Source organism: Mangifera indica, chromosome 11 (assembly GCF_011075055.1).
Source record: "Mangifera indica cultivar Alphonso chromosome 11, CATAS_Mindica_2.1, whole genome shotgun sequence".
Classification (NCBI taxonomy): domain Eukaryota; kingdom Viridiplantae; phylum Streptophyta; class Magnoliopsida; order Sapindales; family Anacardiaceae; genus Mangifera; species Mangifera indica.
The window spans coordinates 8,988,140-9,016,139 of NC_058147.1; the positions used below are offsets into that span (position 1 = coordinate 8,988,140).

General features: G+C 33.2%; 2 protein-coding genes across 2 annotated transcripts; one reads left to right on the top strand and one right to left on the bottom strand.

The window, feature by feature from the left end:
* The first annotated feature begins 480 nt into the window (after nt 1-480).
* Nucleotides 481-6,904, top strand: LOC123230095 (somatic embryogenesis receptor kinase 2-like). Its single transcript, XM_044656215.1, has 11 exons — nt 481-957; nt 1,869-2,001; nt 2,121-2,192; nt 3,659-3,802; nt 4,256-4,327; nt 4,428-4,499; nt 4,581-4,693; nt 5,136-5,267; nt 5,349-5,690; nt 5,846-6,240; nt 6,388-6,904. The coding sequence occupies exons 1-11, from the start codon at nt 873-875 to the stop codon at nt 6,700-6,702; spliced, it is 1,875 nt and encodes a 624-aa protein (XP_044512150.1). The 5' UTR covers nt 481-872; the 3' UTR covers nt 6,703-6,904.
* An 11,879-nt stretch (nt 6,905-18,783) lies between these two features.
* LOC123229943 (IST1 homolog) lies at nt 18,784-22,222 on the bottom strand. The gene is made up of 6 exons (XM_044655999.1): nt 21,916-22,222; nt 21,283-21,415; nt 21,021-21,124; nt 20,272-20,443; nt 20,012-20,152; nt 18,784-19,942 (listed from the first exon to the last, which is right to left on the bottom strand). The coding sequence occupies exons 1-6, from the start codon at nt 21,963-21,965 to the stop codon at nt 18,938-18,940; spliced, it is 1,605 nt and encodes a 534-aa protein (XP_044511934.1). The 5' UTR covers nt 21,966-22,222; the 3' UTR covers nt 18,784-18,937.
* Between the last annotated feature and the right edge of the window lie 5,778 nt (nt 22,223-28,000).

A 28,000-nucleotide genomic window follows, 5' to 3' on the forward strand; every position in this document is an offset into this window, starting at 1 on the left:
TTTAAAAAATTATTTATTTATATTATTATTGTTGGGTTGAAAAATCTTTTAAAATTTCTTCATTGCAGAATTTAGAAAAAACAGAAAATTCTTCTCTTGATAATAAATTAAATTTTTATAATCATATTTCTCTTATATCATTTATTTCAATATTAGAAATATAATATTAAAAAAATTTAGAGATTTTTGTAAAAACTTTTATTACAATAAAACATAACAGAGATATCATGATTTGGACCGAAATCCTACGTGGCACAAATGGACCCTACTTCTCAAAATTATAAAACTAAAAATTTTTGACCGAAAACGTCACGTCACTTTCCACGATGAAGCGCCCAAACATTTTGACTGCGTTCGGGCAGCGGGCAGCCCCATTCGGTCAGCCCCTCACCACTTTCTTTGTGCACGCTTAGACAAAAAACTCTAAAAAAAAAAAAAAAAAGGTTAAAAAGATTAGATGGATAGATCACAGATAGATGGATAACTCAACTCAACTCAACTCTAGTAACACTCTGTTTTCTCTTTCTATCACAGTCACACTCCCTTCACTCTACTTATTAGAAAAGTCAAAAAATATTAAAGAAAAAAGGGAAAGTTCTTTTTTTTTCCTTTTCGTGTTTATTTTTGTCGTTGCCGAAAGGGAAGAGTTGTAAACTCCGACTGTTCTCGAAAAAAGAAATTTGGATTTTGATTTGTGGGCATTGCTTGAATGAGATCAAGATTTGATGAGAGATGACTTAGAGTGGTAATGGTGGTGGGGAGTTTGGTGGGATTTGGGAGCTAGGGTTCTGTGGGTTAGTTAGTGATATGTTGTGTTGTTTGGGTTTTGTTTATGGTTTGGATCTGAGGATATTGAGTGATTGAAAGCTCAAATGGAGGTGAAGGTGTGGGCTGTGTGTTTGGTTTGGTTCATCTGGGGGCTCCATCCATCATGGCTAGTTTCTGCTAACATGGAAGGTCTGTTTGTTGTTTTTTTATTTCTTTTGTTTATTTTTGGCTTTGTGTATGCTCCTGTTGAGCTTACTTATTTTATTTTATTGGTGTTTTTGGAGAATCTGATCTTTGTTTCTGCATTATATCTTGATTTCTTGAAATGGGCAGTTTGCTATTTTTTTTTTTTGTCTATATGGTTAGTGAGAACTTGGTTGTTCTGCTGATTGTTTACTCGTTTTGCAAAAATTAGTGGATGGCATTGTTTTGTTTTGCTTTCTTCTTGATTTCTTTGTAGTTCTGAAGTGATGTGAGTACTTTTTAATGTTACGAGATGAATGTTTAAGTTTTAGGGGAAAAGGTAAGAATTCTTGTACGTGTGCTTCATTTATATCTTAAAAATGGTTTATTCATTTCTTTTTCCCTCCTCTATGGCTTCATGGTTTCCTGAGAATGCATCTTAAGAAAATGCTTTTGGATTAAGACCTGTTAAGTGTGTGGATTTGCTGTACATTGATTGATGAGTAGGTGATAACTTGACGTTGATTATTCTGTCAAGAGTTTGCAGTTTGTTTTTTCAACTGGCCTTACCAGTTTAATTCTTATATGCCTTAGGGAGTCCTAAACCCTCACTAGTTGTAAAAATTGTTCCTCTGTCATTCAGCTCAATGCATGAGCGGTCATCATCCTCTACTCTGCTGCCATCAGTTTCTGGAAACTTGAGAAGATTTGGCCCTTTCAAATACTTTTATGTATCTAGTATATTGCCTCAAGCTTTCAAATTCTGTTTGTTAAATGAATTTAGACATATCACGGAAATTAGACATGACATCTCTTTCTTAATGCATGTAGATTTGGCTCTTTTACAACATGCCTTTCCAAGAGTATTGTAGATTGTAGTCAGTGCCTTTATTTTAATGCCTTGTATCTTGAAACAGGTGATGCATTGCATAACTTAAGGACAAACTTAAATGATCCTAATAATGTTCTCCAGAGTTGGGATCCTACTCTTGTCAATCCCTGCACCTGGTTTCATGTCACCTGCAACAATGATAATAGTGTTATAAGAGTGTAAGTTCTCCTAAACTTCTTCCAAATACGTGATTGTGGTGTAGTTTCTTAAATTTATTCTATTATGCTTTTTTGTGAACCATTTCTTGTATAATGTAAGTTATTGTGTCACCTTTCAGTGATTTGGGAAATGCAGCTTTGTCAGGTCAACTAGTTCCACAGCTGGGATTGCTCAAGAATTTGCAGTACTTGTATGTTTTGCCTCATGATCTGGAAATTATTGCTGTTTTTTTTTGAGATACCTTGTTTTATCTGAGTTATACTTTTTCCTTCCTATTACAAATGTGCATAGACTGCTGCTTAGGAAATCTCTCGTTCTTTTTGTTAGGAAAAAAAGTATATACTGTAGTTGAGCAAGGTCAAATAAACTTCATTGATGAGTTGCTTGGAGTCAGAATTCTATATGTATCTAGGAAAGAAAGTATGGAATTCTGCTTTCTCCCTTGAGGATAATTGACCCATCGAGTTTTCGTTGAAATAGGATATGTGCTTATTGGTTATTTTAGTTTTTGGAAAATTGTTTACGAAAAGGATAAGAATGGGTATCAGTCTAATTCTAGTTTAGAATGAAGCAGATCTGTTGAGATGTATCTGTATAATATCAGAAGAATTACATCTGGATAAAGAGGAAAAATATTTTAGCATTCAGTTTAGTGGGATTGTGGGAGACATTACTCTCTTTCATTATGATGGAAAGGAAAAAGAGGGGTTCAATGATAATAGAAAACTTCTCTTTTTCTGATAAATTATGAAAATTTTCTCCTCATACATGAATTGATTCAGAGAGAAACTTTAACATTGTTGTATTACAAGTCAAGACAATAATACTCCCAAAAAAACATGCGTGATTTTGCTTCTATCAAAATTATAGTCTCACTTAAAGTTTCCATAAAAAAACCCCATGCACAAACCAGGGCAGTGTAAAATAATTTAACAAGTTCACATGCCTGGGCTTAACCACCCTAAGATGGTACTCATATATTCAGTTTTTGGTGCTTGAGCTTGATTTGTTTAGCAGAAATTCATAGCAATGGTTTTATTTGCTGTGGAATGTGGTCAGATTCTTCTATCTCTGGAATGTGTCACAATTCATGGTGAATGGGGTGTCTTCAAATAGACGTGTAATTTTCATGCAATCTATGGAAGTTCCTAGATGTTAGCTAGCATAATCTGAAGTCCCTATGCAGAGAACCAGGATGGGACTTCATATTTGTACATGCTGGTTCAGATGATGGGTCATGCTGAGCTAGATAATTTTCTTCTCGTATGAACCTACTCATCCCTTATTGTTCCTCTTCAGATGTTTGATTTAGTGTGTTGTTTGGAAAATTGAAAAATAGAGTTTGTGATTTCTTATGTAGGACCAAATCTGATTCAAAAGTTTTTGGTAAACTTCAATACCATCTCTATGAATACATTTAGATTGTCAGTTGTTTCCCTTGAACAGACCAAGCAAGTTAGGAAAATTGTTTTGAATCAAATCATTGGTCTCCCAAACAGCCATTGTGAGGATCTTTTTGCTTTTTCATGGAAATTTGATGCAAATAATAATAAGTCTAGTCGTATATGTTTATACCAGGCCTGCCGTATTGTGTTTTGGGCCTTTTTATACAGAAATGATCGGTTTTTGTTTTGATTTTTTTAATTTTTATTACAGGGAGCTCTACAGTAATAACATAAGTGGACCTATTCCCAATGATCTTGGAAATTTGACTAGCTTGGTGAGCTTGGATCTTTACTTGAACCGTTTCACGGGTCCCATCCCAGAGACATTGGGAAAGTTGTCAAAGTTGCGATTTCTGTAAGTGTGCTGCTCCACATTGATTTCTTATGTGTATTTCATATTTATCTTGTTAAGAATGAATCTCTGTATATGTCTTCATTGTATGTTGTATGATATATATATAATCTCCAGAATACATTAAAAGAAATAGAAACAAGTTATTGCAATTTTTATTAATTAAATAAAAGAAGTGTAAAAGGTTCCTCATTGAGCATTTACTATTCAAAATTAGGGTATTGATAAGGTGTTCTAAAAAATTCAGTTTATTGCGTTTCACCTTTTCATAGAGCACAATTGTTTAAAGATTTGTTAGCTTTTTTGAACTTGTACTGCAAAAGCAATATGTACCGAAATCACATTTATGTTTAAGCATAATATGCCGGTATCCATATAAAAGTTTTACTAGTTGTATATCTTGATTGATTAGTTCTTAATAAATTTCCTTTGTTGGATGTTGTTGTGTAAGGATAGCCGACTTAACAACAACAGCTTGACTGGTCCTATTCCGATGTCATTGACTAATATCTCAGCACTTCAAGTATTGTGAGTGTTATGTTTCTGTTTAATTCATTAGAAATCCCTATCCCAGAGGCATCATGATTTTTGAAAATGCCATGTTATCAAATTGCATTATGGGGTACAGGGATCTGTCAAATAATCGGCTTTCTGGGGTGGTTCCAGACAATGGCTCTTTCTCATTATTTACTCCCATCAGGTTATTTGCTTATAATTTGAACTTTACTTATCTTGATTTTGGCTGATTTTGTAGACCTTAATTAATTTGTTCCTTTTGCAGTTTTGCTAACAACATAAATCTATGTGGCCCAGTTACTGGGCGTCCTTGCCCAGGATCTCCTCCGTTTTCTCCTCCTCCTCCATTTGTTCCACCGCCACCAATTTCTTTGCCAGGTAACTTTATCATTTATCTTAGTTTGGTCTTTAGATTTGTGCATAGTGGTTGCCATTATACTTGATAGGACTTAGTGAACAAGGTGTGATGGGTCCGAGCTTTCAAAAATTTTCAAATCATTTGAATGTTTATACTGTATTACCATTTTTATATTTATGTATGCCTATTTCACTTCCATTTTCTTCTTCCATATTTTTGTGGCCAAGGATTTGTTGGGTAACCAGTTGGAAGCTATCACCTCCATTATCTACAGGTTGATCATTTTTTTGAATTTATGGTATAATGTAATGTGATTGACAATTAATCTCTTCTGCTAATCTACATTAAATCTGATTTTGATTAACTCTTTTGAACATTTTGACGCAATATTGTTAACGTTAGTGTGAAATTTGTAAATGAGTATTTCAGTGTTCTCATTTTTTCCAATGCATGAAATTTCAGGTGGGAATAGCGTTACTGGAGCAATTGCTGGAGGTGTTGCTGCTGGTGCTGCCTTACTGTTTGCAGCACCTGCTATTGCGTTTGCTTGGTGGCGTAGGAGAAAACCTCAAGAATTTTTCTTTGATGTTCCTGGTATATGTTATTCTTTTTACTTGAGTGGAAGCATATTTGTCTTATGAATAGAATCATCCAATTTTATATTCATCTTTGCAGCTGAAGAGGATCCTGAAGTTCATCTGGGGCAGCTTAAAAGGTTTTCACTACGAGAATTACAAGTTGCAACTGATAGTTTTAGCAATAAAAACATTCTGGGTAGGGGTGGATTTGGCAAGGTCTACAAAGGACGCCTGGCAGATGGCTCACTTGTCGCTGTAAAAAGATTGAAAGAAGAGCGTACACCTGGTGGGGAGCTGCAGTTTCAAACAGAAGTGGAAATGATCAGTATGGCTGTGCATCGTAATCTTCTTCGTTTACGTGGATTTTGTATGACACCTACTGAGCGGCTTCTTGTTTATCCTTTTATGGCAAATGGAAGTGTTGCATCATGTTTAAGAGGTAAAGCTTTTGAGGATGGTTTGCATTTATGAGTCACTTTTCTCTGCTTTCATGGTCTGTTTGCTGATTCTCATGAAAATTATTTTCAACTTCTAACATCAAATCTTATGTTTATCATCAATATGCACTCTGATTTTTCTAATGGAATCTTTTAGAACGTCCTCCATCACAACCTCCTCTTGATTGGCCAACACGGAAGCGGATTGCACTGGGATCTGCTAGGGGTCTTTCATATTTGCATGATCATTGTGATCCAAAAATCATTCACCGTGATGTGAAAGCAGCAAATATATTGTTGGATGAGGAGTTTGAGGCTGTTGTTGGGGACTTTGGATTGGCTAAACTTATGGACTACAAGGATACACATGTAACTACTGCTGTCCGAGGCACTATTGGTCATATAGCTCCAGAGTACCTATCCACTGGGAAATCATCAGAGAAAACTGATGTCTTTGGATATGGGATTATGCTTTTAGAGTTAATCACTGGACAAAGAGCCTTCGATCTTGCTCGTCTTGCAAATGATGATGATGTCATGTTGCTTGATTGGGTATGCACATTTTGCACTTTCACGTATGATATTTTTTTGGATGTTTCAAATCTTATCAGATTGGAGTTGTTTGCTTCCTTTTTCAATTAATGGAAATTTTCTCAGAATCACACAACTCTACCCTGATTTAACTCAAAATTATGTCAGGTGAAAGGGCTTTTGAAGGAGAAAAAGTTGGAAATGTTAGTTGACCCTGATCTCGAGAACAAGTATGTAGAATCTGAGGTGGAGCAACTAATCCAGGTTGCACTGCTTTGCACACAAGGCTCCCCTATGGAGCGGCCTAAGATGTCAGAGGTGGTAAGAATGCTTGAAGGTGATGGGTTGGCGGAGAGGTGGGATGAGTGGCAGAAGGTGGAAGTTCTCCGCCAGGAGGTGGAACTTGCCCCACATCCTAATTCTGATTGGATAGTTGACTCAACAGAAAATCTGCACGCGGTTGAGTTATCAGGTCCAAGGTGACCTTGGCACAGGTACAAGTAAAGAGAGGAAAAAATTTACTACTTAATTTTTTTTCTTTTTTATCATAATTTTTTTTAAAATTTAATGACAGTATCCTGATTTATGTAAGCCCCATTCTGCATTGCATTGATTGCAGTTGTGAATATGAGTCAGGTTTGTTGAGGTGCAATTTATATCACCTGCTGCAGTTTGACAGTCTTAATGTTTCTGAGTATACATCTATCCATGCAGCTGTGGCATCTTAAATTGATTCTTGCATGCACTATTAATTCACATTTCAATTATGCTTTTCATCTGAGATGCCAAATATTTTGCTCAGGGCCCCTTAATTTGCGTGGCCTGAAGCACTGATTTTTCTATTAATTGATCAGATGGTGTTTTTCGCCATTGAAGAAACTGGATATGTCGATACCAGGATTATGTTGATTAAAAAGTGTGACAATCTGTTCATTCAGCATATAAATCTTTTTGTACTCATTTAATCACAATTAGTTATAGCATGTAGAGTTCCTAGAACTGGGAACATAATTAAAGGTGACACCATAAGTGATTTAATAGCAGCAAGAGCAAAGTCAGCTGAACAGAAGGCAGAGATGTCAAGAGAGAAGCTATACTTTTCTCTAACAGTTGACTCACAATCTCCTTGGAGGGTCAAGATTCTGGATTTCCCTACAAGCAGGAAGGTCACCTTCATGATAGATTTCAAATTTATCCTCAACTTCAAGTGAGGGTGCATAATAACAAAATGTAATGTGTGTGGTGAAACTTAAAACAACCAAGTTATGTGAACTAATCCTCATGCATGTCCTTGATTGATTGTCACCTACTACTCGTCAATCATCTAACACTTGTAAAGCATAAAAGAAAAAAGGTGAGTATTAAATTCTCCGGTAGCAGGAGATTTCTAGGCACTTATATACATTTTTGCTTTCTTACCTTTTCTTATCATCTTATATCTCTTATTTCATGAACTCGTCATTTAGGGTATATTTGATGACCATAACTATGATGACATGATATTTATTGCATAATATTAAACATAGTTGAAAATTTGGCGAAAACATTATATAAGAACATTTTTTAAAAAAACTGGTTCTATATCAATCGAACTAAATTGAGATAGATTTTTGACACTCTAGTCACGTGAGTAACATAAATTCTCACAATTCATACACACAAAACATAAGTAGATTGTCATAACACTTCTACTAGGAGTGTGCCCTATTGTTGCATGTATATGAAGATTCTCATAGGCAGCCTTTTATAACAACCTTCTAAAAAACTTATCTTACTCATGAGAAATCATTTTTCAAGAGTGTTTGTAAAATTATTAAAATACATGGGAACATGTCCAACATATATAACTACAAGATCAAGTCCCTCATGGCTTAAACATTCTAATGAATTTAGAAATATGTTAAATATGTTATCTTATGTGTCAAAAACTTGATATGTTTCCATGGAATATGAAAATAAACTATTAGGCAATTCAATTTTGAGTAGTGGATCTACATACCCTTCCTCAGAATCTAGCAAAGATAACATTAGATTGTGACATATGTGTATAAACCATATCAATGAGCATGGTTTGCATGAACTTTGCAAAAGGAAGTCAAAATGTATTAACTAGTGTCAATTAGGTTTATGTGAATTTTTGGTTTATGGGAAACAAAATAGGGTTCAATTCAAGGTTTCCTCGTATAAGAGCAAAGAGGTGTTAAAATATATAAGACAGTCATATGTATGAGGTCTAACACAAATCCCAGCAAAAGGTGGAGTTAGTTACTTTGTTACGTTAATTGATAACTTTTCAATATACTTTATGAGAAAAAAATCATAGGTGTTCTCTAGGGTCAAAAAATGGAAAACCAAGGTTGAAAAGCATACTAGTAAGAGTTTTTTAGGTACCTAGGCAAATTTTGGAAACACCTCCCCTTGTGAAAGCTTACTCCCGAGATGAAATTTGTATCTTAGCTTGTGATTAATTTTCCAACAATAAATTGTCTCTACTTACTCAGTCTCCAATCAAACAACACATCAATCCACACACAACAATACTAAATTCAATGAAACAGTAAAGAACTCACAAATGGAAATGAAAATTCATCTTCTTCATTATTGGGAATTCAAAGCATTCAAACATAAATTCATTATAACTAGTATTCCTTTAAAAGCCATACTCAAATCCATAAATTAAAAACAAACTACAATCACTTTCCTAAGCTATTCAAGAGGCCTAGTCTCTCGCTCCACTTTTTTTCCTCTGAATTCTTGCCTCTTTCCCTTATACATGTCACCATATTTTTTATGTCTCTAAAAACCAAATTTCCCCCAGTAGTGCCATATTTTTACTTTGCTGTTGGTGGTCTAAACCATTAAGAATATGTCATTTGTTTCAACTTCAAGTTGCCAAGTGTATTAATTTTCATGCTACTAGGTGTGCCACTATTTTGGGTCTTCTTCTTGCATGAGACATAGATTTGAGGCCTAATAGTACCCCTTTCATCGAGAGACACCTTGTCCTCAAGATGAAAATGAGGAAAAGTTTGTCTAAAAATAGTAAAGGTTTCTATGAATTTTCACATTTAGACAAATTCTGCCACTTAACAAAAATTTCAAACACACCATGAAAGACTAAATGTATGTTTGTTGTTGATGGGGTAACAAACGGTAAAGTGTTGTTCCTATCTTTTCCAATATTTCGTAAGGCTTGTAAAAGCAAGGTCTGAGCTTTTCATTGGGTTTGGCAGTTAGAGACCGAAAACCATATAGTTTGTATCTTAAGGAATACTCGATCACCCACATCATATTGTACTTCGTTTCTCTTACGATTTGCGAACTTTTTCATTTTTTCTTGCACCTTGCGAAGGTTGTTTTTCAACTCATCAAGAATGATATTTCTTTCTTTTATCATCACATTAACTTTTTTTTTTACTTTTGATACTTCATCCACCTATTATAGCAACACTTGTGGTTCTTCCCATAAAAAGCCTTGAATGGGGTCATCTTTATAGAGTTGTGGTAGGTCATATTGAATCAATATTTAGTCCACAATAAATATTTTGACTACTATCACAATTGCCTAAAACAAAAACAATATAAGTTTACAAGCTTCAGTTTACCACTTCCATTTGACTGTCGGATTAAGGATGATAAGCTGAGCTAAATTTTAAAGTAGTGTCTACTATCCTAAGTATTTTTCTCTAGAATTGACTTAAGAATAATTCGTCTTTATCCAAAATAATAGTGTAAGGAAAGTCTTGCTACCTAATAATCTCATGGATGAATTTTTTAGCTACCTTTTTTAATGTGAATGAATCTTATAAGGCTAAGAAGTGGTTGTACTTTGTTAATCTGTCAACCACCACTAAAATGGTATCCATGTTAGCAGTTTTTGGTAATTCAAATATGAAATCCATTGAGACATCTTCCCACACACTAGTTGGCATTGGAAAGAGTTGTAATAACATAGTAGAGAAATGACTCCATATTTCATTCTTTGGCAAGTTTCACACTTAGCAACATACCTTCTTATGTCAGCCTTCATGCCTTCTCAAAATAAGATCACATTAATTCGTTTATAAGTTCGAAAGAAGCTCAAATGTCCTTTATAAGGAGACGTATGAAACTTAGCTAGAAACTACCTTGTTTTAGTTTATATCCCGTATATGACTCTAGATTATACAACAAGTCTTATACTAAATTTTGGAGTCTAACTTCTTCAACAACCTCTTGATCAATATTCTCCAGCCTAACTACTTGCATAGCTAACACTACTTTCATTTCTTCTTCAAATTTCAGATGGCATGATAGAGCAGTAACTACTTTATTCTCACACCTAGACTTATATTGTATTTCAAAGTCATATCTCATCACTTTTACAATCCATTTTTGCTATTCATTCTCGATAATTTTCTGATTTGTTAAGAACCATAAGCTTTGCTAGTATGTTTTGACTTTAAAGTGTTTACCTAAGAGGTAATGCTTCCACTTCTAAAAAGTCATCACAATTGCCATCAACTCTTTTTTATGCACTAATTTACCTTGATTTCAAACAGAAAGTTTCTTATTGAAGTAGGCAATTGTTTCCTTTCTTGCATTAATACAATGCCTAGACCCAATCCTAAGACATCTATCTTGACTATAAATTCTTTAGAGAAGTCTAACATTGTAAGCACTAAAATAGTTAGGGTTAGATTCGAGCTGAGCCGAGCTCGAGCTCAGCTCGATTTGCATGTAATTGAGCTCGAGCATGAGCTCGCTTCAAATAAGCTCTAACTCGGTTTGTTTCAAGCTTGAATTCGATTCGAGTTTGAGTTTTTAGCTAGCTTGTTATTAAAACGATGTCATTTTAATATATATTGATCAAAATGATATCGTTTTGTATTAAAATCTTTAGCTAGCGAGCTTGACAAGCTAACCACTCCAAAGCTTAAGCTCGAAAATGTTGAAGTTGCTGGCTCGAGCTCGAATGAGGTTAGCTCATTTTGGATTCGTTCAAATCGAGCTTAAGCTCGAGCTTGATTTGAATCCTACCTTAGAAATAGTGGTCATGGTTTCCTTTAATATTTCAAAAGCTTGCGTTGCATCTTTGTTCCACATAAAACATTTTTCTAGAAAAGTCAAGTAAGTGATTTGAGGATTCTTTCATGGCCTCTTATGAATCTTCAATAATAGTCTATTAACCCCCAAAAGCCTCTTAACTCCTTCAAGTCCTTTGGTATAGGCCACTCTTTCATTGTTGGTATCTTTATCGAATCAACTTTCAATCCCTCTGTCGACACAATATGCCACAAGTTCTTCATATGTTGTTGTCCGAATGTATATTTCTTTATATTCACTACAATCGATGATCCTTTAGTTACTCCAGTACCACCCTGAGATGTTTTAAATGCTTCTCAAACAGCTTATTATATACTAAGAGGTCATTGAAGAAAACTAGAAAAAACGGCCTTAGATATGACTAAAAATTTTCATTTGTTAAACATTAGAATGTTGTTGGTGCATTGGACAACCCAAATGGTATCACCAAAAATTTGTAATAGTTGTCGTAAGTTATAAAAACTATTTTCTCCACACCTTCCTTTCTGACCTAAATCTAATGGTAACTGGACTTTAGATTGAATTTACTAAATAGTGCAACCCTTGACAACTCATCCAGTAGTTCATCTATAGTTGGTATAAAAAATTGTTCGATATTATAATTCAATTTAAGGCATGATAATAAAAAAAAAAACCTTCATCCCTCATCCTTTTTCTTTAATAAACGCATCGAGTTGGCAAACAAACTTACACTAGGGTGGATAACTCCTACAACTATCATTTCTTTCACAATCTTCCTAATTTTTTTTTTTTTTTTGAAATGAGGGTAACAATATGGATGCAAGTTAGGAGGTTGAGTTGAAAAGACCAATATGATGGCATGATCCTAAATTCATTTGGAAAACAACTCAATTGGTTCATGGAACAAGGTATCATATTCCTTTAATAATTCTCTTAGTCTTTCCTCTACCTTTTGGACCATCTCTTTTGTTTGCACTATATCATAGAATTCTAGCCAAAATCCTTCTCCCTTTTTAATGGCATAAATGATAGTCTTTAATGAAAACTCGACAAGGATGTTTCCCCCTTCATTATTGTCTTTTTTATATTCCATTGAAATTTCATTGTCTGCAACTTCTAAACGACCTTAACCTCTCCCAATTTACACAACTAATCTATTCTCAAAATAACATCCATACTACCTAATTCGAAAGAAAAACCATTTTGGATCATTTTTTTCCTACCTAGTTGTACCTAACCTTCTCTTTTATTCTCTTATCCCTAAAGTGATAACAAAACGTGCAAGAATGGTTGAAAGTTTCAATTCTTTCATTAATTTTTTGGAAATGAAATTATGAGTCATCTTACTATCTAACAAGATTATCATATCTTTTCCTTTCATTGTTTCAGTAAACTTCCTGATTAGGGGTGTATCTAACCTAACTACAAAGCTAGAGTTGAGAGATAATTCCATCTTCCTCTCTTCCACGATGGCCTCTTTGTCATCATTGATTTCCTCCTCCTTATCTTTGTCATCTTCTAACGATATTATAACCTTAAATTGTCGAAATCAATATTCATGGTTGGAAAAATATTTTTTATCACAACTAAAACATAACTCTTTCTCTAATTTGAAGCAAAATTTTTCATAGAAGAGGTGGTGATAGTTTTCGTCTTGTTGTAGTTGCATCATTGTAGTCCTAGAGCTACTTGCCCCATGGGTCATTGAAAGGGTGACTAAGCGTAATGAATTTTGTTATGTATGGTTTGGTTATTTTGGGGTTGACTTGAGGGTTAATTGGGCCTTTTTGGGTTGGGTTGGTGAAAGATGGATTAGTTGGTAGGTTGGCTGAGTAGGTTGCATGTTTGGGCCATATAAAGCGATGATGTGAGCTGGGCAAGTTGGAATGGGATTCTGGGCTTTTAGGTTTGGGTGGTTATAATAGATTCGGAGTTGGGCATCTATGACCCAATTTTTCTCCTTAATCTCTTATGCCCAAATCATAACCTTTTTTAGTTTCACTCTCACTTCCTTCTTCAATCCATTCATGAATGCAGACATCAAAACCTCATTCAAAATGTTCCTCGATGGAGTCAAAATTGACTCAAAGTTGTTACAAAATTCCTCCACTAATCCAATTTATTATAGAGTTATTAATTTTTTGTATAAGAAACATTTCTACACCGATCGAAACTAAAGTAACATATCCTTCCTCAGTTTGTTCCAATCGACAAATGACTGACACATTTCACTTTACTGAAACCATCTTAATGCCTTATCATCCATACAAATCATGATGGTTATCAACTTTTTATGTTCAGTAATTCAATTGACAAAGAAGTACCAAAGACCTCCCAAATTGTAGACAACTTCATCCCACCAAATCTTCCCATATGATCACGGATAATTCTAACTATAAATATGCCAATTTGCATTAGATGCCTCTTAAGTTGTTGACAATTTCATCTCTTTGTCCTCTCACTACCTAAACTTATTTGGGCTCTTTAGTGATGATCGATGATGGGGATGTGTCGTCCCTCATTATTGATGAATGAGTTAGAGAAGGTTGAGACTCCATCAGAGCTTTGCTTTTATCAGAAGGTCTAACATTTCTCGACATTATAAGTTTTCTTGCTTCTTATAAGTATTTTTTCATGGTTTCCATCCCTACTTCTACTCCTTCCAAACGCCCGTTGACATTCTACCTATTATTGTTCATCTCTTCCAACCTTCTATCGAAACCATCTAACCTAGATTTCATGCTCTCCAGTTCCTTCTCTATTCCACCGACCTTGGCCTTCATTCTTGTCTTTTGCTTTGACACCATGTTTGTTATGTACTTGGGCAAATTTTGGTAGCACCTCCTTTTGTGGAAGCTTACTCCAAAGATAAAACTTGTATCTCAGCTTGTTATAACCAATTTTCCACTTCCATCAATGAAAGTCTATTTTACTCTACTGTTATCTCTTATCTCTACTTAGTTTCCAATCCAGCAACACATCAATCCAAACACAACAATAATAAATTCAAAGGATGTTGAATTTTTGTACCTTTTTTTAACCATGTATATATATATACCACTCATTTCAAACCCTAAACAAAAATACCACAACAGTAATCTATTTTTCCAAAATATCTTCGTTAATATAACTCATGTGAAAAGAGAGAATATCACAATAATTATCTTTCTCTTTTTCATCAACCTTCTAGCAACGGAAGGAATCTCTGTAGCATGAAAAGAGATTTTTCAACAGAGAAAACACCTATGATTGAACAATAAAACCGATGAGCAAAAACCATTATAAACAATTCAACTTGGACACAAGGGAGGGAGAGACAAAAATTATCAAATTTCTTTAGAAAATTAACATTTGTTGTAAAGATTTCATAATAAAATCATCCATATTCAGATCGATCTTGATTCTAGCCCATATGTTATGTGTTTTATTGATGAACAATTAAAAATTAAATAATGTAGGTAAATTTATATTTATGATTTCATGTGGAATATAATTTTATTGTGATTTCATGTTGTTAGATTGTTTAATGTTATGATTTCATATTGTTTTACTGTTTAACGTTGTTACAATGTTGTATTGATGGTTGAAAAATATGAAAATTTAGGTCTAGATAAAAACCAGACAAACAATAGGTTGACATTAATGCCAACCCCCCAAGCCTCCACCAACCTCTCTAAATTTTATTTTTGTGTCTGGTCAAACACAACTTCCTTTCCTCTCAATTTTTTTTATTCATTCTCTTGTGTTTAGAGAGTGGTGGTGGGGTTCCAAGGTTGGTGGATTTATCCTTTATACCTTGGTTATGCTTGTGTTTCAATTTGGTGTTATTTTAGTGTATCTTGGCAAAGAAAGCACTCAAATACTTTCTTTTGCTTTGAATTTTTTTTTGTGAAAATAGGATAAAAAGCCTTAGCCAAATGCAAATGTGCTCTTTTTTATTTTCACTCCAAATAGCAATACACGAGCATATATGTCATTGCACAATCAAAACCATATTCTAAAATTCCTGGGAAACACATTCTTATCCAATATTCAAATATGTTGACAATGCATGGGCATGCATATCTCTCAGACTTAACCAAATATTAAACAACAATCAGAAAAGATGATTTTGCCTTTCCTCACCACTAGGGCTGGATTCGAGTCGAGTCGAGCTCGGCTCGCAGCCAGCTCGGGCTCCGCTCAGTTTTTTAATGGCCGGCTCGAGTTCGGCTCGAGCTCGACTCGATCCGAATTTGGCTCGGCTCGAGTTCGGCTAAGCTCGGTTACGGCTCGACTCGTTTTTCATATCAAAACGACACCGTTTTGTATATATATATGGATCAAAACGACGTTGTTTTGTATAAAAAATTTAAAAAAAAAATATACCGAGCTAACCCGAGCCAGCTCGAGCTCGATCGAGCCGAGTAGAGCCCGGCTCGTTTCGGGCTCGAACCGAGCCTAGCCGAGCTCGAGCTCGAGCTCGAGCTGGCTCGGCTCGAGTCCAGCCCTACTCACCACACAAATGGGTGTGTGGCCTCTCTATATGGTTGTGTTTCACGAATTTTCATACATATTAATTGCTCAAACATAAATGCACATACAAAGCCAAAAGATGAGTTTACCCTTGGACGTACCTATAGGTATTACATAAGTAAATTATTTTATAATTCGAGTATTCAAGTGTCCAAATTATGCACATGTTTCGATTGATGAAATGTCTAAATTAGTTTTCAAGTCTAGGAAATGCACCTTCGTAAGGTATATAAATGGAATGATAGGATGTAGACTATGAGATCCAAAGACACAAAAGGTGATAGTTAGCAGTGACTTAGTCTTTAATGAGAAGGTTGTGTTGAATAGCAAGGGATTATTACAAGTAGGTTAATTTGAATCAAGTTCCAAAATAGACCCTTAACTTGGCTCTTAATTAGCTTTGACCCATATCTTGGCTTTCTCTCATGCCGTAATACATTAATGCACTTTTTAGGTGTAGTTCGCTTCTACATACCTTATATGCCCTTATAGTCCTTTGAGATATTGCCACAAACACTGGGGTATAAACCTTAAACTTTATTCATTTTTTTTTAATGTATGATCGTACATCATAAGGTCATGGTCATGTATCCCTTCTTTTATGCACGAGTTCCTTGCTCATAAGCATCATTAACCAAAACTTAATGCACATGCATGGTCGTACATATTTGTCTTGTCTACAACTTCCTCATACACTAGCATTTCAAGTCATGACCCTATGTAAGGGCATGCATGTCCTATGCACAGTGTATATGCATATGTTATGAATGACTTGTTTTTTCTCCTTCAGGATCATTTGTAAACCTTAGGGGTATAATCATCTTTTCTTTCTCATGAACAACCGTATGCCCCTTCTACACGATTATCTATCATAAACTATCCTACATGTCATGGACAATCGTATGTGTCTTCCATACAATCGTTCATCAATCTTCAAAATTCCCAGACTATTGGACGTATGGGTGTGCATAATCTTATGCATAACCATATAGTGTGCATGTCACGATAGTGTATATCCTTAAAATAGTCATGCATATGCGTTTGTAATGCTCCTCTAAGGTTTTTTTTTTTCAAATCATATTTTTATCCATAATATAATACCTTATCCATCGTCATTTTACCATCAAAAAATACAAATGTGTCCCTAAAAACAGATAAGAAACTATAACTATATAAATAAAATTCTCATTTGAAATCAACTCAACATCACAAGCTATATATGCATATTCTCATGCATGTTAAACATTCGATATTATATTACTCAAACATAGCCTATAATTCAATAGCAAACTCATTATTAACTCTATTCTCATGTTCCGTACTACATACATTACAAATCTTTTCATGGCCACAACTATCATCAATAAAACAAGTTATATTATCATCAAACTCTATCATATGCTCATAATTTCAATTTCATATTATCCTTATAATATTTATTGTTTCAACCCTTAAAACTATGTACAAAATACCATATACATATAGCATTCCTCCACTTGTTCTCCAAATGGCAGAGATTGATGTTGATTCTTTACTTCTTTTCAACTCACCAAAAATTGTCTCGATCATCGAAACTTGCCCTCTAAATCTGAAAATTCTCTCCTTCAGTTGACTAGGGTAAGGATGAATCGTGTGTCATGGGATGTGTAATATCTCAATGATAACATATCTAAAATATATTTTTTTTAAAAACTGCAACTGATGCACTGATGTGCACCACTTAAAAATTCTATAGGTGGCAGGCTATCCACTGATTTGATGTAACATTAGATGAATGTACGTACACTCTTCATGCATAGTCATTTATCAGCTTAAATTTTCAACTTTAATACTTAATCAAATTTTTTCTTCATGCCACATACAAAAATAACCTAAACATAAAATGATAATATTGCCTTTGAAATATACATTTGGGTTTTACTGTATAAAACTATGTATACTAACAATAAATACTAATTTATATATTCATTATAACATGTCACCATGATTTGATATTGCTTTAAATTTTTTTCTATATACCCTTTTTTAAAATCAAAATATCAGTTTTAACAAGTGTTAAATTTGTAAGAATGAAATATTATTTCATCAAATAAACAATTCAAAGATTACAATAATTTAAATTTAGGACTCATGCAAAAATAAGAGTTTAAAATTATGAAATAATGTATGAGTGTATTTAGAATTTTATATAAATTCTTTTTTGAAGTTGTCTTCCAAATTGAACTCGGTAACACATCGAACTTTTTCAACAAGAGGAATACTGTCAAATAAGATTACCAGTTGGGGCTAAAAATGACCTCCCTATTGGATAACCAAACTTACACAACATACCAATACAATCTCTAAAAAGGCAACAAATCAAATGTTGTGATTACAGTTAAGCTCATCTTATAGTTAAAAAGAGTACTTTTATTGTTAAAAATAGTGTTTAGAAAAATATTATATTATATTAATTGGTTGAAATATGAAAAAAAAAAAATTAACAAAAAGTAGCTCAAGTTGTTTACATCTGTTTGGTTGGAGTAGAATTTAGCTTCTTTTATCTAAAGTAGCTTGATTTTGTTCAGTATGAGAACACTACCAATATGCATGCAAAAGTACTTGGAAAATACAAGAAAAAACAGGACTTAATTTATCAAGTACTAGCAAACTTTGATAAATAAAAGACCTTTCCACAAGTTAAAGAAGATTCTAATACTTGGATAACTATTGACACACCATCTTCATGGTTGGTCTACATTCTAATTTTGCATTTAAGTAAGATTTGCTCACCGCCCCAAGCGCAACTTGTGTCTCAAAAGAGAGAGAAGCCTAAACATGAGAGAATGGGTTCAATTCTCACCAATAACATATCAATATCAAACTCTTTACTTATTTAACACAGTAATAATAGATTTGGGGTCTCACCTGCTTAGTGAAAGCTATATATATCATATTTCTCTGTTCAAATGAATTCAGGAAAGAGAACTTCTAATGCTATATTTCTGAAAAGCAAGCAAGCCATGGTATGTAAATTATACTCATAACATCACAGAAAAAAAATATTCCAACACTTTACACAATGATAAAGAAGAATACCATATTTTATAAGTGCCATAACATAAAATCCAATCTCCAGCAGGACCTAAAAACACAATGCACAAAGTTCTGTTTTGACTCAAACCTGATGGTCGGATTTGGAATTATCAGGAAAAGAATGAGTGCCAGAACCAAGATTTGAGTTTTGTGATGAAAACAAGTTTGGATATGAATACAACTCTTCGTCCATTGAAGGCAATCTCTGTGGCTGGTGACTAACAGGCTCCTGATCAAAAACTTGATCATTGGAAGGAGAATCAAAACCAACTTTGAGTTTGTCAAATGAAGGAAGATGAGATAACTCAGATGCCCTAAGCTCTTGATGAACTTGATGGGAGTCCCCGGAATGTAGAGCACAATCAGGATCATTCAGAGAAAATTTTTGATCAAGTTGTGGCTTCTCTGTAGTAGATGATTGCTCAGGGCCATCTATATAGAATGGGTTCTCAGAGTCACCCACAGAGTCTTCATCATTCTTTTTCTTAGTTAGCTCAGAAATTCTAATCTGGGCAAGACTAGCTGCTGTGCGAGCTGCTGCTGCTGCACGTTCTGCAGTTTCAGCAGCTGCCTGTGCGGCAGCCAAAACATCCTGCAAATCCACATTGGCTTCACTTTTTGTTCTTGAAACCACAACTGGTGGATCACTCTGTTTTGCAGAAAATGGCACAGAAGATAGTGATGGGGGAGCAATGAATGGCACAAACTGTCTGTCTTCTTTGGTACTCACAGAATTATATGGCATTTCGTCTCTGTCAGCCACTGATCTTTCTGGTGTCACCTCCTCAGGTTCCAAGTGCAGCGCCTGTGACAAATTTTCAGTAGCTACATACTGTCGCAATGATTCTTGATCAACTTCAGACGGTGGAGCAACTGGCATTGGTGGAGTTATCGGTGTAGCTGATGTAGGATTTACATTTGGTTGTAGTGCCACCTTAGGAACTTCAGGAAAGTCTAACATTTCCAATCTTGTATCAGAATCAGGCTGTTCATTGTGAGCTTGATCAGGGACAGTGTTTAAAGTTTCATCATGTTTCTCTTTGGGAAGGGGCAGCTTAGACCCACTGACAAACTGAGTTGGTCCATTCTGTCAAAAAGAGAAGAAAAATAAGGCAAGAAGAGAAAATAAAGACCGAGGCACTGTAGTAATTCGTACCAATAAGTCTTCTTTTGGTTTGAAAAACTCAGTTTCAGTGGCAGCTGGATCCCAATCTAACTCATGCTCTTCAGCAATTTCTTTAAGAAGCTTGAGCTTTTTCTCGGATGAAGGTGCACGTATAGATAGTAACTCTACTAACTTTAGATAAAAAAAACCAAGAAAGACACCATAAAACAATTAAGAAACTGGAAAAAAATATATGTATGATCAATCATATTCAAAATAAGATAACATCATCAGATAAAATTTTGGGTCACCTGGCGATTAACACCACAATCTGGCATGAGCTCAGTTGCAGCTGACACAAATTCCTTGCCATACTTGGAAGCAAAGAGCATCTGCACCTGCAGCAATTCTGGTAGATCAGCACATCTTGGTGCAGCAAAACACACGCTGGAGATCGCTTCTTTCAAGTCAAGAGGACATTCCCTGAATAATTTAGATAATTCAATATTCAATTTCCAAAAACGAGGCAATCATGAACCATGAGTAACTTCAAAGATTCTATAACAAATTAATTTCTGGATTAAATATTCCATGACTGTCGGCAATGGAATATGCAAATCAAATAGCAAAAAAATCCACAGGTGATGGAATCATGGGTCCAAGCTAAGAATTTCTGAAGGAGTTTCTGTGAAGATATTAATTAGCTGGGCAGAAGCTTGATATATCAGAAACAATACCAAAATCAAATAAGTTCAAGCCTTTTTTGCCTTTTTGCTGATCATCCAAGCCTTTACAACATAATTCACATTTCGCCACCAACTAAACAAATTAAACTGTGCAACTTCAAAAAAATTTAAAAAAGATTTTTTTTCAACAATAATTTGCCTAAATTTAATTTTGGATCCCTGCATGAACTCAAAATTTGCTCACTAATTACAAGTCACTAATCTCTAAAAGCATATTAAACAGAATAGGTAGCTAGAATACCAAAAACATTAATAGAAACATGCGAGAAATAAAACAGAAGAAAAAACACCAGAACTTTGACAGCAGTTATTACCTTTGGGTTTCAATGATTGGAAGGCGAACGGCAATAAGTTCACAAAACAGCTCAAGAATCTCTTGAGCAGCCATCATGTTCTCTTCTCTTATTATATGTTCCACCTGAAAAAAAAAAAATCTCATTGAGCCCATAGCAACCTGGTGATTTCCCTATAAAAAGACTCCTAAAAAGCCCTTTCTAAACAAAGAACATCTTTAAATTTTCTTTTATAAAAAAAAAACCCATCATATAAGTAAACTCAGAAAAAATGTGGATATACCCGGATGCGAGCAGTGGCTTCTTGACCAGTCTCAAGAAGCTTGGCTATGTCACGTCGCATCTGCCTAATCTGAATCTCTCTCCTGTTCCTTAGCAACTTTATCCTTGGAATCGTCAATTTCAACAGAGTTTTACTGTAAATTAAACAACACACAACCAAAAACAACTCAATCCCACAAAGATTAAACTATAATAAAACTAAGAGGCACCAAGTGGAAATAACAGAATTATCTTCAAGAATTACAATCCCTTTTCATAAGTTCATAAAATTCACATCTTATATCGGTTAATGGCCTTGTAAATAGCTTTAAAAAAATCCTTAATTCAAACCTCATTTCTAACAATTTATGCCAAAATTTAAGAAACCCAAAAAAATACAATAAAATAAAAAGATAGTCAGTTGTAATAGCAGAATAATCTTCAAGAATTGCAATCCCATTTCAGCAGTTCATAAATTTCACATCTTATATCGCTTAGTTGAATTATCAATAATTGGAACCAAAGAAAAAAGATTGTTTACATTCCAGGAACTTCAAATCCATTGAACAAACAAAAAAAAAATGAACTTCAATTCTAACCCCATTTTTAACAAATTAGAACAAAACTGAAATAGGAACTGAAGTGAGAAAAGTACCATTTAGCTCCTTTAAATCCCTTGTTGAAGAAAGAATCAAGCATCGACATGATGAGGTCGGGGGCGTAGGAAGATCGGATCAAGAGCAAGGCGTCGCTGGAGGTTTATGAATCTTACCCGGGATTGATTGTAACGAGATAACAGGAAGATGAATTTTGTAATCGCACACCTGCTACACTGATGAAACGCGGAGCTACGAGTCGTTTGCTTATGGGTTAAGGATCGCACAGAAGATTTTACATTGGTGGATTTATTTGGTTGTATTATTGAAAACAAACAGATGATGATATTAATTTAGTTTGTGGGCCAAACACGGCTTTGCTCTAGCTGCTTCGGCTTCTGCTTTTTTTTCACAGCAACATCGGGTATAAAAATAAATTTAGATATTATTTTATTTTTAATTTAAAAAAAATATATTAAAATTTTATTTTATCTTTTTATTAAGTAAATTTTCTTCTATTGTTAAGTAAAAATGTCAATTTTTTTTATATTTAAGTAAAAATAACTTAAATTTTTTTAAAATACTAAAATTATCTTTCTTCACATTTATATAAACCTTCTCACTTTCACTCACTCTCATTATATACACTTTTTATATCACTTAAACCCCTCAAAAAATTCAAACAAAATGACTAAGAATCAAAACGTTTTATGCATTGTCCAAAATAGAAACCCTAAACATTCAAATTTCAAAATCTCTCTCAAATCTCAATAATCATAACAATAAATTGATTCAAATAAGAAGTGAGATGATATACTATCCTTATTTGTCATTTTCAGTTGCCGAAAAATATGAAAAGTCAACGAAAAGGACAAAAATCCGTTATGCCTATGGGAGATCGAATTTTCTCTGATTTTGAACAGTAAATCCGTGAGAAATGTGGGGTTTATATATAAGGGCAGTTTGGTCATTTTCCAAATCGATGACAATTTTGCTTAAACCTTAAAGTTTTGGATAATTTCGCTTAACACCCTCTAATTTTAGACATTTACTAGAATTTGTCTTAATTTAAATTTATATAATTATTTAATAATATATATTAAATATATATTTAAAATTAATATATATAATTTTATTAATTATTTAACAATATTTTTCTCTTAACAAAAAATAGAGGAAAATAATTAATTTAATTTTTATTTCAAAATTTAGAGATAATTATCACCCTATCATAAAAGGGCAATTGCACAGTCTCATTTGAATTAAAATAAGTTATTATAAAAGTGATTACAATTAGCTTTATAACTTATATATAGTTATTTTAAGTATATAAATATGTATATATTTATATATATTATTATGTGATTAAATATTACTTTATCCTAAATTTAAAATTACTCAATCACGTAATAACATATATAAGTATGTACATATTTATGTATCTAAATTGGATATACAATTTTATTGATAACTTTATTATCCATTATAATGAAAATGATTAAGAGTGTGTAAATCGAATACAATGATGTTTTAATACAGTTCGATATGTTGTTTAAAGGTTTACATCTACAGTTATATTATTTATGACTTTGAAAAGTACTCTAAAAAAGTGTGGATAGTGTTTATAAAAGAGATTATCAAAACTTGATTTTGGAGAGATGCTTAAGAATGTAGCTAAATCTTTTTTTAGAGTTTCCTTGTCTCTTTTTATGTAATCTAATATGTCTATTCTTACCATTTCATGATTATTCTTCTGTGTGATTTTTATATTTAGAGGATAAAAAAAAATATTATAGGCTTATCACTAGAAATTCAAAAATTAACTTTCTATTTATATAGAGATAGAATAATAATTGTGTCCTGATATGGTATAAAGTTATTATTTTTCCACATCGACACAAGATAAAAAAGGAATGCAAATTAGTAGGGCACCACTTGTAAGTGAGGGATGTCTACTTGCATGTTAAACTACTGGTTGTTCTTATAGCTAGTTGTTTCTCTAATCAAGGACAAGATTTACTGTATAATAACTACACCTAGGAATTAAAATGCAAGTAGGATTTAAAATCTATTCACATTTTTGCACAAATAGACTATACATGAAGATTCAAGATCTTTGAGGATATCTTATGACAATGATGCTTCAATTGGTGCAACCAATATTTCATACATTTGGCATCTTGCATCGGTTAAGTCTTCCGCCTTACTCCAAACTCTAGTTGGACACGTTTTGTTTACATTAAAGTGGATAATAGAGTTATACAACTAACATTTTAGTTCACACACACTCTCAATTATTCTTATTATAGTGTTAAATAAAGTTATATGCACAAGACTAAGAATGATGTATATCAATTGATGACAAGAAATTGTATCGGTCGAATATTAAAATATATATTATATAGTGCAATATTACTTGAATTCTAAAATAAGGAAGAAAAAAAAGCATGACAGGTGAATACAAAAGCATGTACAAAATAAATTGAATCATAAAATAAGGAATTTGAAATAAAAATAAATATAATAATTAAAATAAGGAATACCGTAATTTGATGAAACTATCTCATGTATAAATTGAATTTTTTATCATTCTTCAAAATTTGAATATACATGTATATTGTACCAATATCTGTTGTGTATATACGTATATCACTCTTTTTATTTATTAATGTATATTGTATCAACATTGTTTGCATATATATGTATATCAATTTTTTTTTTTGTAAGTTTTTACTGTCATGATGTGTTGTTTCAATTTTGATAACTATTATTATCATAACTATCACAAATATAACAATTGTGATGATAATGAAGAACCATAGCTAAGGATAACCATATTGAAAAAGAATGACATTAAAGAAGAATGACAAAAAAATGATTGATTTGTTGGATGTGGTCGAATTTTAGCTAGTAAAGTTGAGAAGATTTAGTTGAATATTTTAAAATAAGATTCAAATCAAATTGAGCTTAAGATTAACTTCGACTTAATTTACTTAGAACGAGTTTGAGTTTGCTTCGAAGGTGTTTGAGTTTCGTTCATTTCAAATGAACCGAGCTTAAGTTCAACCTTGAATCTAGTTTTAAGTTCAGTTTGATACTAAAATGACATCGTTTTAATGCATTTTGGTTAAAATAATGTTATTTTATATCGAATTTTTCAAGCTTGGGAATTTGACAAATCGAACACCTTTAAAACTTGAGCTTAATTATCCTTAGATATGAGACCACTTTCGTCAAACAAATTTTGATGGTTATCTTTAGATATGAGAGCACTTTCGTCAAACAAATTTTGGTGGTTATTAGAGTACAAAGATAAGAGTTTTTATTTTGTATAAACTCTTTAAAATAAATTATTTTAATAAAGCCAATGGACTTATTCCCACCCAAGTTTTGATGCATTCTTAAAGTTTCATCCATGAGATTTTAAAAACCCAAAACCAAAAAACTCACCTATGGGCTATTAACTTTAACTAAAATCGTCAATTATAAGAAGTAAAATCGTTATTTTACCACTAAACCCTAAGAATTTATATCATTTTTTCCTTATGGTTTGAAAAACTAATAATTTTTCCTCTACCCAAAAGTTTGAAAAATTCACTTTTCCCCCTAAGATTTTTTCTTCATTCTTCGATGATCGGAATCCGCTACCACTATCGCTTGGCCATCCCAACATCTTCTTCTCTAGTCGTTGGCCTTCCTTTTGGAATAGGCTTGTTTGACGAACCTACTTCGATGGGAAGGCTTACAATCGGAGAAAAAGATGTTGGGGTGATTGATCGATGGTGGCAACAAATTTCGATCACCTACATGACATGTGCAATCTTATGTTGCTCATACTGATAAGTAATGTTATCATTTATTGAGCTAATCAGGATTTCTCTAGCAGTTGAATCTTTATTTTTTTAGATGTTGTAAGCGTTCATGTCATGCTTATATTGAACATTGTTCTGATTTTGCCCCTCAACTAGTTGGGGCTCTTCCATGACTTGATTGACAGCATCCAATACCTCATGTTCATCTAAGATATAATGCATTCTTATTCTCCAAATTTTATAGCTATCCTCATTTAATCTTTCTCTGTTATTTAAGTCGGCGATGATGTTTTTCAAAACTATTATTTATATAACTACAAAGACATATCAACACAACATCAACTAATCAAAATAGATATACATTTTATTGTCGTAATTGTGCATTAAAATTAAAATATTTCATATAAGGTAAAGAGTCGAAAGTTCATTATGTTTCTAATCATCGTTTATGGTATAAATGTTTAATATTTTAAAATTTAATCTAATTACACCAATGTAAATTCTAGACATGAATTGTTAAATTATACCAATATCAGAATTCCCACAAATTGTCAAGACAATTATTGAATCAACAAATGGTTTAATATATTTATACTGCAAAATGAAGTCTTATACAAAGAGCATTACTAATATAAAAGATCATATATACATGAAATCCAAATCATTTCAATGACTTAGACCGACTTGAACTATCCTTAATTTGAAGCTTATATAAATTAACATAAGGCATTTTCACTATTAACCACTCTTCATATTTTTAGTAGGTTGGTTTCCACTAATCGAATTGAGAGAAAACATATTTTTTTATCTCTAACAATGAGTTACTTTATCCATAATATAAAGTTATTATATTGTTTGCGATAATCTGCATGCGTTGCACTTCACTGATTTGGGAAAATGGATAGAGTTGTGGATTTTTTTATGTTCATTACAAATCTCTGCTCTTTAGTGAGTTGTAATTCTTCCTCACATTGCCAATAAACCTTGAATTTCTTGTCCCAAACAAGATTAAAAATTATAGGATCCCAATGATTTGGCATTGACATAAGCAGTCCCTATATCCTCTCCTTTCCGATTAATTTTATGCTCTTATAATCCAAATTATAATATTTCCCATTCATGACATCAAAATGTTTGAAGAGATTATGCTTCAGATTCATCTTATAGTTCAAATAATGGTCTTTTGTCAACATATTCACCTTATACATAAACAACAAATGGACAATAATAAATTACACATGCATAAAAATACAAAAAACATATGTTCACATGTTGTTTAGCAATGTATAATTCAAAACACGTCTCAAAAAACGTTGATAAGTGTTTGTTCCATGCAAAAACAGGTTATACAAGCTCTTATGCATGATGGGACCCATGAGATCAGAGTCAACGTATCGATCTAAGCCTATACAAGCTATCACGTGTCAATAGGAAGCTCGCATGTGTTATCACGCATCGAAGAAAGCTCTTCACATGTCATCACGCACTGGAGAAACCTTTTCAAGCACTAGCATTGGACTTTGACCAGTGCTGATCAAACTTTTAACTATTGACTAATGTCGATCAAACTTTGACCATGGACTATTGATGTCAACCAACCTACGGGTTGAGACCTGGGTGGGGTTGCCCAGTTGACCAGATAAGTTGCCTGTTGATTGGTGGGTTTTGACTAACCCATTGACCAACAAGTCAGACAATCGGGCTTTTCCAACTCTATTGTAGCTCGTATGCTATTAAGAACCCTAATCTCGTTGTTAATGCAATTGGATGTCGTTTGGCCATTGATCGATGACGACATGAAAAGGCTTTTGAAGCTCACTTGATGATGGCTCAGGTTGCATAAAAATCTAGCATCACATCATCATTAGAATCTGGAGAATTTGAGGCAACAAAAAACACAGCATGGGTGATAATTTTTGCCCTTTGGAACATCGATTCAAAGTTGATTTCATTGAAATTTTAAGATTAAACCATACAACAAACATCCAACAACCAAATACACTTGATTAAATGCTTTAAACTAGTTCAATTTATCAAAATTAGTTAGCGAAATCAATATATTTTTTAATTAAAAATATGTTCGTAGAGAGTTTATTTCCAGAAAAAAACTGCACCACATTTTTATCATTCACAAGCAAAAACAATGACAATCATAAGCCAACAAAAAGAAAACACAGGCTCTAATACCAATGTTAGTTTTTCCAAAAAATCTTTCTAACATCAATTGGACTTACTTGACTATTGATTGTCTGATGATGATACTTTCACTACCTCTTGAATTTTCCACAACATTGATTTTCCCTTTATTCACATGAAATATATGTTTCTAGTA